The sequence below is a fragment of the Molothrus ater genome, chromosome 17, assembly GCF_012460135.2.
Source record: "Molothrus ater isolate BHLD 08-10-18 breed brown headed cowbird chromosome 17, BPBGC_Mater_1.1, whole genome shotgun sequence".
Lineage (NCBI taxonomy): Eukaryota > Metazoa > Chordata > Aves > Passeriformes > Icteridae > Molothrus > Molothrus ater.
In genome coordinates, this window is record NC_050494.2 from 15150069 (window position 1) to 15166333 (window position 16265).

Sequence of the window (16265 nt, forward strand, 5' to 3'; positions counted from 1 at the left end):
AGAGGAGAAATCTAAATGACTAATGGTGTGAGAGGTTTGCATAGGATGAATTGATATAAAGCTAAAGAGTAGTAAGTCTGAAGAAGAGTTAGAAGGCATTGGCTAAGCATGTAAAAGTGTGAAACCCAACCCTGTTTTTCTGTTTCATGTGACTTGAGGACAATATTCAAGCTCTGAAAGCACGATATATTGGCAACTATGAAAAAGACACGCTTCACACAGCATGTTGCTTATCTTCTATTTTTGAGGGTTTTTTAAATGACTTTTGGACTCCTGACTGTCTTCCTGTTTCTCAGAAGTTGCTTCTCTGTGTCATTGACATGCTGCCCTTTCCTTATGACAGTTCCCCTGAGTGCTTCTTACACCCTGAAGTTTTAGCTGTTGTCTCAGGACTGAGTAAAAGATAATGCTGTGGACCCCGCACTGTCTGCCAGGTGGATCAAAGTGGTTCCCCTTTACATGCGACTCCATAGTTTACTTAATAGTCTAGCATGCACTGTTTTTGTGTTATACTACTTGAGAGGAAGGTGGACAGAGAACCTCCAGATTAAATTTTTGAAGGAATTTTTGTGGTGAACAATGTAGATGGATGTCTGATATTTCAAGAAATGACTGCATGTCTGTTTTCTCCTAGCTTTAATAGATAAATCCTAGGATAATTTTAGAAAAAATATTTAGATAATAGGCAACATTTGTTATTTGAGGTACAGTAAAATAAATTCAAGCTGTTCAATGGCATGCTGCAAGAGAAATCTGAAGTTTATCTGGTGTGGCAGTGAAAAGGAATGATCTTGCTTTTTAATTTATCTTTTGAACTCTCATCAGCTATGATGATCCATATATACCAATGGAATCCTTTTCCAGTTAGTGAATAAAATTACTTCCTTTATTTAAAAAGGAGATACTTGAAAGGTTTCTTCATCATTGCTTGAGTCAGTTTTCAGACCTTCTTGTTTTACCAGTAATTTCACATGATTTTATTGCCTTAGGCTTCAGACAAACCACAGTATTTTAAATACATCTGAATCCCGTGAGTTTCTGGCAATAGGAAAACTAGCTGAAATACTAAAGCACTTTAAGTCTGGATGCATAACAGTTGTTACTCATCCTGTTTTGTAACCGTGCCAGATCAAGTTCTTTTGAAATGCGTGAGATGAAAATGCCATTCTCTTGAAGAGGAAGCACCTTCCACTTTGCAGGGTTGTTTCAGAGCAGGGGCTGTATTATCCTTTTAATGCACTTGCATAACTCCCATTAACATTAATGGAATTATGTGCACTCCCTGTGAGGTGAATGTACTCTTTTGTTGAAATGAGCAATCTATTGTGACAGATTTTCCAGTGACATGAAATCAAATTTAGATTCCTAGACTAACGTCACTAACACAATTCATGGTATCTTTTGATGCTTGTAGTTTGTATTAATGAAGTTGTAGCTTTATATTAGGTCATGTGTTTATTAAAATGGAAAATCCCACTTGCAGTCCTCTAGAAATAGGGAGATAGTAAATTTTCTTCTTCAATGTGAACCACTGTATAGCAAACTTAGTATTTTCTTTGGCTTTGTAGTTACTGCTTGCAGTCCCTTTAGAGGTAGTTTATAGAGGTTGCATGTTGCAGGTTGCAAACTGTTGGTCTGTGGTTAGGGCAGAGGAATGCTGGGCTCCTTGTTCTGTTCCTGGCCTGAAAGGCTGTTTGACTCTGGGTGACTCAGCTGCCTTTAGACACTAATTGATGTCTAAAATGTGCAGAATCAGGACATCCTGGCTCATATGTGTGTTGTAAAATCCTGTGAATTTCATTGTGAGTTGAAAATTGCTAGCTAAATGTTGAATGTTCACTCAGAAAGCAGTAAAAGAGTTTTATCACAATGTTAGTGAGATGTAGGTCCTGTTTTATGCACATCATGTGAGTCTATGATTAGTGTAACTCCCTGTTACGGAGTGGTTTATTTATTCCAATACAGTTGTGCTGTTGCAGCCCCTAGTGTGAACACTGTAGTACTGACATACAGTGTTTCACCTCTATTGCTTATTCTTGTCCATACAGGGGCACATTTGTTAACTTAGAAGCGACATCCTTGTGTTTGGAGGAAGTGTGTGCCATTTCACTGTACAGTATCATACAGGCAAGATGTTTAAACACCCCAAATTGTTTATTTAGGATCTGTCTATGCATAGCCAAGAACAGACCCAACAGTGAAAAATTGTTCAAGACTGTTAGCCTTCTCCAGTCCAGATGAGGTCACTGGGGGCAATGGTTGTTTTAAAGCAAAAGTCCTGATAAATCATAGATTGGACAGAATATTAGATGTAATAAGAAGTGGCAGGAAATTCTGGGGTAACCTGTGCTGAATGTCTGACACTATCAGCATATATTCATTCTTACAGTTTTTGTGGTGGTTTTTGTGTGTGTGTGTGGTTTTTTTTTTAGCGTGTTAATCTGCTAGTATCTTTGAAAGGTACTTTTAAAGATACTTTCTTAAAGAGGTCTTTGAAGTGTCCAGTGAAGAACTTACCAATTTAGATAGTTAGTCAACAAATTCCAGGAGTAAAATGTAACTGGTTGCAAGTGGTGTAGGCAGCACCTTCTGTGAACACAGTCTCTACCTCGAAGAGCTTTGTTAAGCTTTTCTTAATTACTAATGAATATCGGGCCCTTTAATTTCAACTGCACCAGTGGAACGGCGTCTGTGTTAGCATGACCTTTTAGAAGTCTTTAGGCTCACCCTCACAGGTATCTCGGGGCAGGGTCCGGGGCAGACGCAGGCCTTCAGCCCCTTTGGAGTCTTGGCACCTCCGTCCTGCGCCCCAGAGCGCTGGGGCTGAGGGGTGGCTGCTGCGTGGGGCTGGCAGCACTCGCAAGCGCTAGCGATAGAGGACGAGAAGAGCACAGACTATGAGGGGCAATTAAATTCCCCTTCTTCCGCCCGCCATGGACTATCCCCTTCGGTTAGAAAGGCTTTGTGCACCAGGCGGGAGCTCAGCGTCGGCCCCTTCTCTTTGGAGCGGGGCTGGCTCTGGGACCTTCCCGGCCCCCCCGTGCGCGCCGGGGTGCGGGGCTGCGCCATCGTCTTCGCCGCGGTGCTGTCGCTGGACTTTGAGCAAGCCTGGGGCTGGTGGGACAGGTTTCCTCCCTGCACGCCGCTGGGCATTGCGCAAACTCGGGAGGAGGATCCATGAGGTAAATGAACTTTTTAAACGGGAAGAGGAGAAAAAGGGAGAGGAGGAAGAAGAGGCGGGGGCAGCACCCGCCCGAGCGCTTCCTCTAAACGCTTCTTTGGGAAACGGGATTCGGCTGCTGCCCAGCACGGCGGCCGGAGGATGCGCTTCCCCGCGCCACCGGGCCCCGGGCTCCGCGGGCGGGCGGTGGGTGCACCGGCCCTGTCCTGGCACGGCTGAGCGCCGGCTCCGCGGGTAAGTGGGGAGTGCTAGAGGGGAGATCCGGAGCCCCCGCCCCGCCTCGCGGCTAGGGACGGCCGTGCCGCTTGTGAGGCTGCTGGCTACAGAGCCAGGCTGCTATCGCGGGGAAGCTGGGCGGCGAGTCTAAGGTAGTTGTGTTAGGATCGGGTGGGGCTGGAAGTTGAGCGAGGGGGCCCGAGGGCCGGGCGGGGACTGGGGGCGATGTCGTCCCACCGGCCTCCGCCAGCCGTGCTGGCAGCTCTGCGGAGCTCCCCCGCCCTGCTGCGGCCCTGCCGGCCCGGCCCGGCCCGGCCCGGCGGGTGGGCGCTCGCTGGCTGCAGCCGTGGGCTGCGGACCGGCCGGGGGCTCGTGCCGTCCCCTCGCCAATGGGAGAGGGCCTGGGCGGCCGCAGGGGCGTCCGAGAGTGCGGGCTGAGGGAGCCGCGCCGAGGCTGTGCGGAAAACGGGTCCCAGAAAACAGCTGGATACCATAGCGCTCAGCTTCACGTTCGGCACATCCCCGGACCGATCTGGGCAGTGTGTGTAGCTGAACGCCTCTGTGTGTTTGCAGATGTATAAACACAGGGAGATCGCCCCCCCCCACACACAGACAGTATACGGCTCCAAAAAAAGTGTTTATTTGGTAGGATGTATTTGTGTAATGATATCTGGTTTTGCCTACTTTTTCTATCTTGAAGCACTTGCACTCATTCCCTTACAGTATTTTCAGAAGTATAAGTCTGTGGTTTTTACTGTACTTAATCCAAGTTAATATAATTATCATTAAAGTAAAAGACTGCATCTATTATATAAAAATGTGTGACGATAACAGGTAAAATAGCAAAATAATTCTTTGTTTCTTTCAAGTTGTTGTTGGGTGTTGCATATGGTGCAGAAAAATGTGTTTATTATTCTATATTTGGGGGATCCAAATAGCAATTTTACCTATCAGAGGACTAATTAATTCTTTGTGTGTCACTGGGAAACTCTCACAGTAATATTCAAGCAGTGGGCATAAAGAAAGTAGATTGAGGTGCTTAGAACATTTCTTAAAATATCAAGTCCTAGGGAAATTTATAATTAATTTACAATTCTGTTTTATTTAAAATAAAGTTGCAAAATATGAATGAGATTTTGTAATGTGACCAAGCTTCTCTGTGATAAATATTTCATTTTTGTCTAGTGTTCACCAGCATAAGGCAAGCAAGTCAGAAGAATGCGTCTTAATAGTAAATCAGTGACTGTAAATCAGCACAACTGTAATCTTCAAGAGTCACATTTAGCACTGGGGATTTGATTTTTGTATTTTCTCATAAATTTTTGACTGCCTGAGGGAAAAAAAAAATCAGAAAGTAGAAAACGATAAGCAAATGCAGCATGTTGTTAGATTACAGCAGTAATGTTGATACCAGTCTTCTCCTGGGAACCTTGTTAGATTGCAAACAAGGTTCTTCCCAATCCACATATGAACACGTGTTTATCTCTTACAAACACAATATAATGGTTTGAAGTGATGGCTGACAGCTTTAGTGAGAGAAGACCTAGCATAACCAAAGCTCGATGCATAGGAGTGACTCCAGTTAAAAGAACAGCAGCGCAGCTGAATCCATTTAACTGGTAGAGTGGATTTGATTGGGTTTGTTGCTAGGGAATGTCTCCAGCACCATGTATTTCAATTAATTTAAACACTGGATGAATTACACACCTAGGTCTGCTTAAATAATCCACCTGGTATTGGCTCCAGCCATATTGAGAGCAGGTGTGTGTTGCTTCTCTCCAGCCAGTTTTCCCTTAATGTGCAGTTCCACTGTGTGGATCACCTTGTTCTGTGGTGGTTGCTGGGCAATTTGAACTTGTCATACCAATTCTGTACTTGGTGTTTTGTAGTATACTTATTTAAAAGTAAAACAAGCCAAAACAAATAAAACCCAAAGCCAGTTAATGCAAACATTACTAGAAGCAGTAATTTCTAGAAGTAGACTTGAAGTAGACATTTATTTGATACAGACTTACAGGAAGAGTCTGATGTTATTCTTGGTTATGTTGTAATAATCGAATTACCTGACTTCAGTGAAGTTGCACAGAGTTTATGCAGTAGACAGTTGTGCTGGGACTTGCATTAGGGAGCTTGGGAGCACCAGTCTATGCAAGCTACTGTCAGTTACTAATTCTGCACACATGGGGCCTCTTACATCTGTGCCAAGCAATACTAATCAATAGCATGTTAAAAATACCATATAGGATAGAATTGACATCAGTCATCCCTGTGCATTCTGCTGCTGTAAAACTGACATTGATTACTGAGGGCAGTGTTATAAAGAAGTCTTTCCTTAGTGTAAAAGCTACCTGGAAACAGCCCTTTACTGACTTCTTTTATAAATGGAATGTGGATGTCCGGCTTTATCTCTTCAACATTTATAATGTAAGTTAGTGCAACATTTTGTGTTGCATGAAGGAGAAAGTAAGAGGACCAGACTTCCCCAAAAGCAGCCTTCTAAGAAGTTTGATAGGCTTAAGAAAACTCAGCTAGAATCCCCATCTGAAGAAGATTTCATAAATTTCTGATAGCACTTTCCTAAATGTAAAACATGAGTGACTAGAGTTTTCAAGTTCATGTGTGTAATCTGGAAGAAAATAAGAGGCATACCTAATTCTAATGAGAACCACTACAGATTAAGCATCTTTAATACTGGAGGATGGCCTGCAGAGGCACAGAGAGTAGTGGACTGTCTGTACCACTCAGATCAAAATTACAGTTTGGAGAGGGTGCTATATTAAAACATTGGAGCACTGCTGTGGAACTGTTCTGGCTTTATCTGTAAGTTGCAGATTAACCTTGCTGACAGGAATGGGAAAAGAACTGTTAATAGAAACTTTGTTGTGTTTCTTCCTGGAAGTTCACCAAAGACTAGGAGTTAAAAAAACCAATCTGTATTTGGCCACTGGCAATCCACGAGAGACACTCTTGTGTTGCTATTCTGATAGCTACTTAAAGCTAGCTTTTGGATTGGACTGTGTATATGCTGTTAAGTTGTGGCATGTATGTCTTGTGAAAACATACTTTAAGAAATAGGTTATTTTCTAAAATTGCTTTGATTTTCTTACCTACTTATTGGTATGACTTTTTCACATAATTACACACTTTGAGTTGATTCCCAGGAGTTCTTACCCTGATAACAATGGAAACATAACATACCACAATGTTGAAAAATATTCATTGTGGGGGAGTGACGTAACAGGTTTGGTGGAAGATGCCTGTGAAATTCTCTCTTCCACTCACAGTATCTTTCAGAGATTGCTAATTCTTTTAACCACAAATATACAAGTGTAGATAAAATAGCTGCAGGAGAGCAGTTTATGTGCGTCCCCAAATGTCTGAAGTATTTCATAGATAGCTAAGCAGCTCTCTGAGCTGGGGACAGTTTCTATTTTTACTTATGCAGTGTGTGGGGGGCAATAAAGTGTGAGGAAATGACTAGCTAAGGGGAGAGAGGCAATGAGGTCGGGAGGTTACTTCCATGTATTTGTTTTAAAGATGAGAAAAATATAAGAAAGACTGTTAAATGCACAACACTGTAGTGAAGGTAGTTCTTCTGACCAGATATAGCAAGAATGGGCAGCCTTCCAAATGCTGCAAGAAAAGTTAGCAAATGCTTTTATTTTGAGAAGCTGTTGGCTAGTATAGACTGAAGAAAACCCACGTGAACTTCCAGACCTTCAGAAAAATGTTTGTGTGTAATGAAAACATCTATAGCGTTAGTTTATTTTTTTTAACAAAAGTACATATGTGGTATTCCTGAAGAGCAGAAGGCATTTCTCTACCTCGTCCCTCAAAAAGCTCGTGTCTGAGAGTATGTGCCTGTTAAGCAAACTTTCTTTCTACACTCCCCTGTTGAAACATACAGGTTTCTTTCTCAAGCTGCTTTTGTCTACTCTGGACAGCAGAAACACATTGACTCTGACATAATTCTTCCCATTATACTGCTGCAGATGGAATTCTTAGTACAAGGAATAAAAATTGATTTGACTCCTCAGTGTTTCTTTTGCTATAGCCTGGCATATTTCATTGCAGCAGCAGATACGAAGGCTGCATCTGTTAAATTTGAAAGCTCTTTCCCTGCCCATTGGAACAAGTATGGGGATATGTAAATAAATTTTTAGTTTCTGGGAAAAAAGGTAACTTCCCCTGCCTGTGAAACCCACTGGACAGACTATTAAGGAAGGAGGATTTTTCATTTCCTCCAAACCCTATCAGTTTGCAAATTTGGAAAGTACTCTTAGTAAGTATTCCATATTAGTATAGCAATATATCTGCTGACTTATCTGAAAATTCAATATACATTTCTTACATGAGCATAGAAACTGATTATAATTTTTCAGACCAGTGGTTTTGCTAATGCATGAAAACTTTGATTAAGAAAGTTTATCTCAAAGAGCAATTGCTGACAGAGAGGAAGAAATAATGTGGCTATGAAATAATCTGCTGGAGTAAAAACTGTCTTCTGTAGGGGTAGAATAGCCAACGTGTTTCTTAGGGTAAAACACGTTGTGCTATGTTCTTTCTGCTCTGACATTTCTGGGCTTTACAAAAAATCAGAGAATCTCTCTTGCGTAATTTGAAATTGATTTTTCCTTCTTGTACAAAAGATCATTGGCACCAGTCCAGAAAAAGACAGGGAGCAAGTAGGGAATTCATAAAAAATGGACTCCTTGATTGCTGGATCTGATGAAATAATTAGTACTTGATATTTTCAGTACGTTTTCATGTTGTTATTTTGACTTCTGAAGGCAAGAGAAGATCCCTTTACATCAAAAGATGACTGAGCAAAGCTGTGATTTCAAAGATTTTTCAGCATGCTAATTCATTCCTTGTAATTTCTTTGTAGGAATTACTAAGAATTTTTCATTGCATCATTAACAGGAGTAGTACCAGTTAGATGTGCTCTGTTTTGCAATCAAGTCAATTTTTGGGGCATAGGCTCTGTTTTGCATTCCAGACACAGGCAGTGCAAGTCACTTTGTTGCATCCATTCCCGAACATTAGCAGTAATGGGCCTTCAAATGTGTTCATTATTAATAATGGTATTTTTAAAAAGTGTATAATCTTGGAAGCCAAGAGAAATGCTAAAGGGATCTTGCACTAGCATCAAAGCTGTAGTAGACTTCAAACAATATCATAACATAATTCAAAGATCAGGGCAGCTTCATTCTTTAATGGAATTTGTAAGATAAGTCAGTATATAACAAATCCTCTGTCAGAGTGTTCTCTGACTTTGCAAATATGTTGTTAGCTCAGTAAGTTTTACTACAGTCCTGTTTGAGAATTATGATAGATATGGGGTTTTTTTCTCTTCAACATCTGTATTTTTGATGTAAACAAAAATGTCATCTGTAAACGGATCACTAAGGAAGAAGAAGGATGATTGCTATTTATATGTATGAAAGCAAAAGATTTTGAAACCCTGCTAAATCCTTGAGCTTGCTGCTAGATCTGAGCTTGGAGTGAAATTTCGTTGCCTATGTTGATAACAGCTTATGAAATTTTTCAAGTTTCTGCTGCTAGCTGGCACTAGAAAAATAAGTGTTTGCTTTGGGAGTTTGGTTAGTTTTTTCTTAGGAGTTAAGATTATTTCAAGTACATTGCTTTTTACTTCTTTGGAGAGAACCTGGCTGTTCCTTGATGGGTGCAGAGGGGTGAAAATATAGATAAATACTTGTTTCCCTCTCCCTTATAGGAGACCTGCAAAGAAAAAGAAATAGAAGCCGTTAAGCTTCCTTGTTCAGAGAGAACATTAAATCAGCACAACATGGCACAGCATAGTATTGTCCTTGGATTATTCATGATGACTGTTTTATCACTGTTGGATGGAAGTTCAACTTTCCTGTTAAATCAACGTCTGAAGGGAAGATTTCAAAGAGACCGTAGAAACATCCGCCCAAACATCATCCTTGTTCTTACTGATGATCAGGATGTAGAACTTGGTAAGAGACCAGTATAAAGAGAATTTTGGCCAATGAGTATGACATTGCTTTTTCTTGAAGCTAGATCCTTGCATTCAAAATAAAAATTGTTTTCAGTATGAAAAATTATAGGAAGAAAATGTTTAAACCTGCCTTTATAAAGAGCATCCTTTCCATCTGCCTGCAATTCAGGGACAGCAAAAGTTAGGCCCAAAATGCTAAAGCTTCTGTTCCTGTGGAAATATACAGTTCACGTCTGTCTGTCTTCATCTAAACATCTAAGCTTTGCTTCTGGCAATTGCAAGTATAACCTGGGAAGCTGCATGCCAAAACCGTAGGTTTAAATTACTAACCAATAATTGCACCATGTAATTATCCAAATTCTTTTGTGAAATTGCAGGCATTCATTACATATACAATTTTCATTTTATTTACTTAAATGTTACCTAACACAGTCATACTATTCTTGTAATTGTCCATTTAGATGTGTAGTTGATTACTGAGCAAAATGACACAGAATGAAAAGATCTACTCTGTTATCAACTCTATGTTAATTGTTGAAGAAAGGAGATGAAGATTAAACGCATGGTATGCCTAATGATTTGGAATAATGAATTAACTGACAGTTTGGCTTTTGTTGTGTTACCTGAACAAGCTTGTATTTACCAATTTAGTTATGAGACGTGATTAACACAAACCAGTTAACATTAATAATTTTGCAGTAGAATTATACTCTCATATGTGTATGAAGCCTCGGTCATCTGAAAAATGAGAACTCTTGTATGTGTAGTCTGGTGGGGCAGTTTTGCTACCAAATTTTTCTGCATCCGATTTCTAGTATGGATAGGAAAATTTGGAAAACGGACCTCATAGAAGAAACAGAACATAAAATTAATCAACTTGTACTTCTCGTACACTTACTCATCTTGTTGAGAAGTGAATCACAGCCATGTTGCAGTCTTTGTACGGATGCTTCCTTTGTATCAATATTACTGTATGTCTGCAGAATCATAGACATCACATTCTTCTTCAAGGTGGTAAGAAAGACTGCTATGGAAGGAAACTCGTCAAATTAAATGCCATTCAAATTATCAGGATCAGATGATATTGTTGTCACCTTTTTTTTAATGGTTATTTGGATCAGAAGTTAAGCAATTTCAAGAACATATATTCCAAAAAACCTAAGCACGTTTTCTTGCAGGCTTGGAAGATGGTCCTAAAAAATGTACCATCTTCTATTTTGTGCTAGCCTTTGTGCTTCTGATGCAATTGTGTAAGTCCTTTGGGCAATATATTTCACTTCCCTGATAACTCGATGCTTTCCAATTTCAAGGATAATGGGCATGTGTCCACGCAAATTAGGATCTAACTGAGGAAAATCCATTTGATGAAGCTGAGATTGCATATTTGTCATTTGCCACTAATGGCTTTGGGAGACTCAATATTTGTTTGAATTAATTTTTATTGTTGTCTGGTGAGCTGTCCAAGTTAATCAAAATTGCCATTTGTGGTGATTGTAGTTAGTGCATTTAAGTAAGATGAAAACAAGATGTGAATTACAAATAAAAGCTAAGGAAAAGTTGGAAGCTATGAAAGCGTAGCAGAGAAAACTGTGGGTAAGATTTAATCTGTTTCTAAGAATATTCTGTAACTGATTGGTGTTTTAGCTTTCATTGTTCTCTTATAGCAACTTTGGAGGTAAAAGGGAATGCAACACAATCTCAAGTGCCTTTAACAGCCTTTCCTTTATTTATTTAAAGATAGATTTAGCAATGTGCCAGTAGCAGGTGGAGCTTACCAGAAAGACAATGTTGTCCTTTCCTGAAAGGAGGTGGTGTTTTTTTTTTGTTTTGGTTTTTTTTTGTTTGGTTTGTTGTTGTTGTTGTTGTTGTTTCGGTTTTGTTTTTTAATTCGCATTACTCTTAATCGTTTTACTGGAAACCAAACCTCAGCCTTGTATTGGAAGAAGGAAAATACTGATGAAGGGCTGGTAGATCAAATGCAGAATCTCTGAAGGGCATCGAAGGAAGAATGAGTGTAGATTGTAATGGATACAAATGGGAGAAGACAAATGAGAACATCAAGAACTACAGACACAGACATATTTGATAGACTGTCTAATCAAAATACTTATATTATTGACAAGCATAATATAAAGAAGAGGAATATAGTGACAAGGAATAATGAATTAGGAACAGACTTTTTTTCCCCTACTACATCCAAGTTAGTATAATGCTGATGTCCCGTGTGTGATGGATTCAGTATCTCCAGTTGGGTCAGTTTGCCTACCATACTGCTATGGCTTTAAGAAACCAGCTCATTTCATAGTCTAATTGGAGAAATATCTGATTATTTAGGAGCTTTTTCAACCACATTAAAGAAATCTGAGTGAGAGGTGATTTGTATGTTTTGAGGCCTACCTCTAAAAAGCTACAAAAGTAGCATGGAAGATAATTTTTTCTTAGTTATCATGTGTGGAGATGGGGCTTTAGAGCTTTGTTAAATGTGAGGGTATCTTGGGGTGAAGAAAGGGAAATGAAGATGTGAAAACGGTGTCTAAGGAGTTTCAAATACAATAAAAAGAGAAGTCTTTAGGAGACTATTAAAATTCTGGGGTTCAGTTTACTGGAAAACACTTCTGAAGTTGTGCTTCAGAGTAGACAAATCACTTGATACTTAATACAAGTTCTTCAACAGTTGGAGCTCCGTAAAATGTAAATTATTCCTTCCTTCAACAAAACGCAACTAATAGGAAGTCAGTATTTTTTCATAAATAATTTGATATTTTCTCCATTAATATTAGTCAAAAGATCAGCTTCGTCCCTGAGGTGAACTGTGAAGATAGGCGAAGCAAAGTTATGGAAAGCACACATTTCAAGTGATATTTCAACAGAAAGTTTGCTTAGCTTTGTTCACTGAGTAACTTCAACGCTTCAAATTGATTGAACTTCCATATTTTCATAGTAGTCCAATGAATATTTTCTTAAAATGGCATAGAAATTTCTTTTAACTGCTAGATTTTTGTTTATTATCAGTGGTTTTAGATGGGTAGCAACATCTTCTGAATTAAATATTGATACTTTTAAAGCATGACTATCTGTCATATATCCACTAGTGAAATCCCAGAAGGTTTTCTAGCTCAAAAGGTGGTGTGGTGAGGTCCTAGTTGCTGATTAACACATAAGTAATCTGCCAGAGAATGGTTGCCTGTGTATTGGAGGCAAACGGAAGAAAATAAGCTTTAGTGGGCTGGTTTAATGCCGTTTCAAATATTTAAAGCTGGCCTATTTAAGATTATACAGAAGAGTATGCTGGATTTTTACCTTGCGCTGCCCTGTCACTCTGTATTAGTTCTCAAGCTGGAGAAGCAGATTAGATCATATGTTTTTGTGTTTAAGACTGTCGATATATAAGATGTTGTCATTACAGCAGTACAGCTTCTTTTATTAAAGAAGCTTACTGTCCCCAAGGGGAGTCTTAACATGTTCTGTTATTTATGCATAAATGCCTCTGTCATTTAAAGGCGCTGTTAAATTGTATTTCAATATTGCAATGGCAAAACATTTTTTCAAACTGCCTGTTTATACTTGGGCTAGCTCATAAGACAACAGAGGAAACATCCACTGTTTTCAAGCTCACATAATGTATAATTAGCTGTTAATATTCGTTAACTGTATTGTAAGTACCTTTAAGCACTAACACTTAACCCACAGCTATTATAGAAACAAAAAAGTAAGATATTGTTTTCTTCAGAAACTCCTTTTTGATATGTGAAGTTTAGCAAATTTTAAGGGGGCAGTACAATACCCTGCCTTGGTTCTTGTCACAAAGTGATATGACATGTGGTCTGACTTGAGAAATGCACAAAGAGATTTTCAATTTCTATTTAGTACTCATTCCAACAAAATAGTCTCAAACTAATGCCATGGCAGTTCTTAGGTAAAATGACCTTACCATAGCAATTAACCTTCCTTCATGGTGCCAGAGAGTCAGATTTTGTACGTGGCTTATGACCATTTTCCCTCTAGGTTTTGACTCCTGGTTTTTTCAATGTGCTCTGTATTAACCAACCTCCTGTTGCAATTTCATGATGAAATTCTGAGCTTAGAAGAGCTTAGAAGAAACCTAAATCCATTATTGACAGAAACAACGTAGTTTGTGCCAGATGGTTGTAGGATGCAACCATCAGCTTTGATTAAAGCTGAGCTATTAATCCAACTCAGCCTTGGGCAAGTTAACCCCAACCCTATTCTAGCATGAGCCCATACCTTCCTCTCCATGTTGTCAATTGGCTTTTTCTGCTCATAACAAGAAGGGAGGGTTGGTGATGAACAGGTTTTATCTCCTTTGCAAGGTCATGCTGTTGACATGTACCATGACAAATTCTTTAGAAAATTGAAATTCTTCCTAGATCAAGAAAATTTTCTCTAACTTGCTCAGTTTTTACTCTTAGGCACTGAAAGAGGAGGGAAGCTAAATTTCTTATTTCTCTGATACTTGGTGTTTCTGGGTTTAGGAAGAATGCTGATATGGATTCAGATTTAGTTAGGTGGATGTCCAGTCTTTGACCAAAACCTTGTCTTGAATAAACAGAAAAACCATTTGGCAGCAATACGGCATTCAGTAATTGTGGTCAAAAAGACTTTCATTCATGTTACCCCAATTTATCCAAATCCCTTGCTTATTTGTATGGTTATATAAAACATAGTTTTACCTGTCCCAAGTAGTCATCTAAAAATCTGATTCTGCAGAATCAAGCCTAAGAAAATGTAGATAGTAAGACTTTTACCAGAATGGATGAAGCAGCTAGCTAGAACTCAGTGAACTTGTTAGTGAGCTTTTTGGTGTCTTTGGTTCAGTGACAATTAGAGAAATCAACGCCTCCTAATATCTCACATTAGGGAATAGAACTATTTAACTACACAACAAGTCCAGAAGACCTTTTTTGAGCAGTAGTTTGGACTAAATAGTCTTCCAAATGAAATGATTCTGTGCTTACAACCCTCAGCCTTTTGCATAAGGCTGGCACAAAAGGTAGTGTATCAGGTTTCTTATGAAACCAAAAATTAAATTACACTTATGGAGTATATATGCTTTGATCAGGGTTGCTGTATAAAGTGCTTTTCACCCTCAGCTGTTGGAACAGTACAGGCAGCTCCAGAGAGGATGTAGAGATGCTGCAGATAGTTACGGTTGTAAATCTTGAATTTAGAGAGAGAGAAATGAAAGAAGCATTATGATCTTTGTCAACATGCTTGAGTCAAATCTTTACTTAGGACTTCAGTATTTAGTCCTTTCTGAAACAATGGGAGAACTTCCCTGCGGCAGGATCAGTAATCTCTCTGGATTTGGGCTCACTCAGAGATAACAGTGCCCTTACTACTTGTGCTTCCTTTAGGTCTCTAATGTAGTATCTGAGCTCTTGTGACTGAAACAAGAAAATATTTCTGAAATGTTTTCCCTCTTTCAGGTTCTATGCAAGTGATGAATAAAACAAGACGTATAATGGAACATGGAGGTGCTCACTTCATCAATGCCTTTGTGACAACGCCCATGTGCTGCCCATCTCGCTCCTCTATCCTGACAGGGAAGTACGTCCACAACCACAACACTTACACCAACAATGAGAACTGTTCCTCTCCATCCTGGCAGGCTCAGCATGAAATACGCACCTTTGCAGTGTACCTCAACAATACAGGGTACAGGACAGGTGAGATCAAGGCTGGGTCCATCTGAAAGCTTCCTTAGACTTACCTCAGACTTAGTACAAAGGCTAATGTATGTTTTTTAATTCTAATTTCTTCTTGACTTCTGGCGTTCTTAAGTGCATAATGCCACAGCTTAAGTCTTGGTGTTACTTTAGCTTCCTTGTATTTTTACTTAAGGAATTTTTTGTTTACAAACAAACAGCCAACAAAAATCCCAAGGCTTCTCATTTTCAGAAGGTGGAAATAAAATACCGTGTATGCTTGAACTGAAGACCTAGCAAACCTAGAATAAGGCCTACAATTACCTGAAGTGTGCAGAGCAACCAAGAAAGGAGTATGAAAAGGAATTAGTGTTTTGACTTCTTTCATAAAACTGATACATGAAGCAAATTGGGAATGAGAGAGAAGAGACTGCTCCTTTTGTGCTTTGGGGCAGTCAGCTGGTATGATTTCTCTAGACAATCAATTCCCAGAAAGGTTTAGGAATAATTGGCAATAATAATTTGTTGGGTTTTATTCTTTAGTTTTGAGGTCCTTTGGTAGTACTGGTTTGCCCTGCAGATGTACACTTCTTAATTCCTTGTTTGTGGCGTGGCTTGTTTGTTTGTTTGTTGGCTTGGACGGGTTTTTTGTTTGTTTATTTTTGGAGTTTTTCAAGGAGTAGAAAAAGAGGCAATGAGGAGTAAAGCTTTTTGAGGCTTGCTTATATATTTCAGATCACAACCTTGGAGTGAGCAAACTTTTTAACCAATTCATAACCCAGGCCATCTCCCTGGGGTTTTTCTCTCCTCTTTTCTCTTTTGTGCAATCTTGAAGGCAGAAACTGTACTCTTCTATTCCGCTTCATAGCTTCCATCTGTTTTTCTTTTCTGCTGCTGGTTTCGCATCTCCTTTGCCACTTCTCTATCTATTGTGATTTTCCTGTGTTTTGTTCTGTTGCAAAAGATGATTCTTCTGGGGATCAGTCTTTCTGCTCTGTAGTGTGTTCTCTGAGGTAGTGGCATTTGTGGCTGGGATCTACAGAGACTTGTGCTGCTGCTGACACCTTTGGGAATGTGCTAGTTGCATGCAGGCAGGAGGGAGCAGTGTGGTGCAGGTTTTTCTTGCACAAGTTTTGAGTGAAAAATAGGCAACAGAAAAGGTGTGTCTTTCCCCTAATTGTTTCTTTGGTTTCAGCCTCAATTGTCAGTTTTATAC

The 16265-nt window shown here is 39.5% G+C and overlaps 1 protein-coding gene across 8 annotated transcripts in view; it reads left to right on the forward strand.

The window, feature by feature from the left end:
* Positions 1 to 16265, forward strand: part of SULF2 (sulfatase 2) — an 84520-nt gene that overhangs the window by 28763 nt on the left and 39492 nt on the right. For 5 of the 8 annotated variants that reach the window (XM_036395793.2, XM_036395791.2, XM_054516699.1 and 2 more), the window contains exons 2-3: positions 9135 to 9381; positions 14831 to 15070. In XM_036395793.2, the coding sequence (XP_036251686.1) occupies positions 9207 to 9381; positions 14831 to 15070 (415 nt within the window). In that variant the 5' untranslated portion in view covers positions 9135 to 9206. Of the gene's footprint in view, positions 1 to 3134; positions 3183 to 3302; positions 3416 to 9134; positions 9382 to 14830; positions 15071 to 16265 lie in introns of those variants that run through there. The other 3 variants (XM_036395792.2, XM_036395790.2, XM_036395794.2) reach the window with 3 other exon arrangements.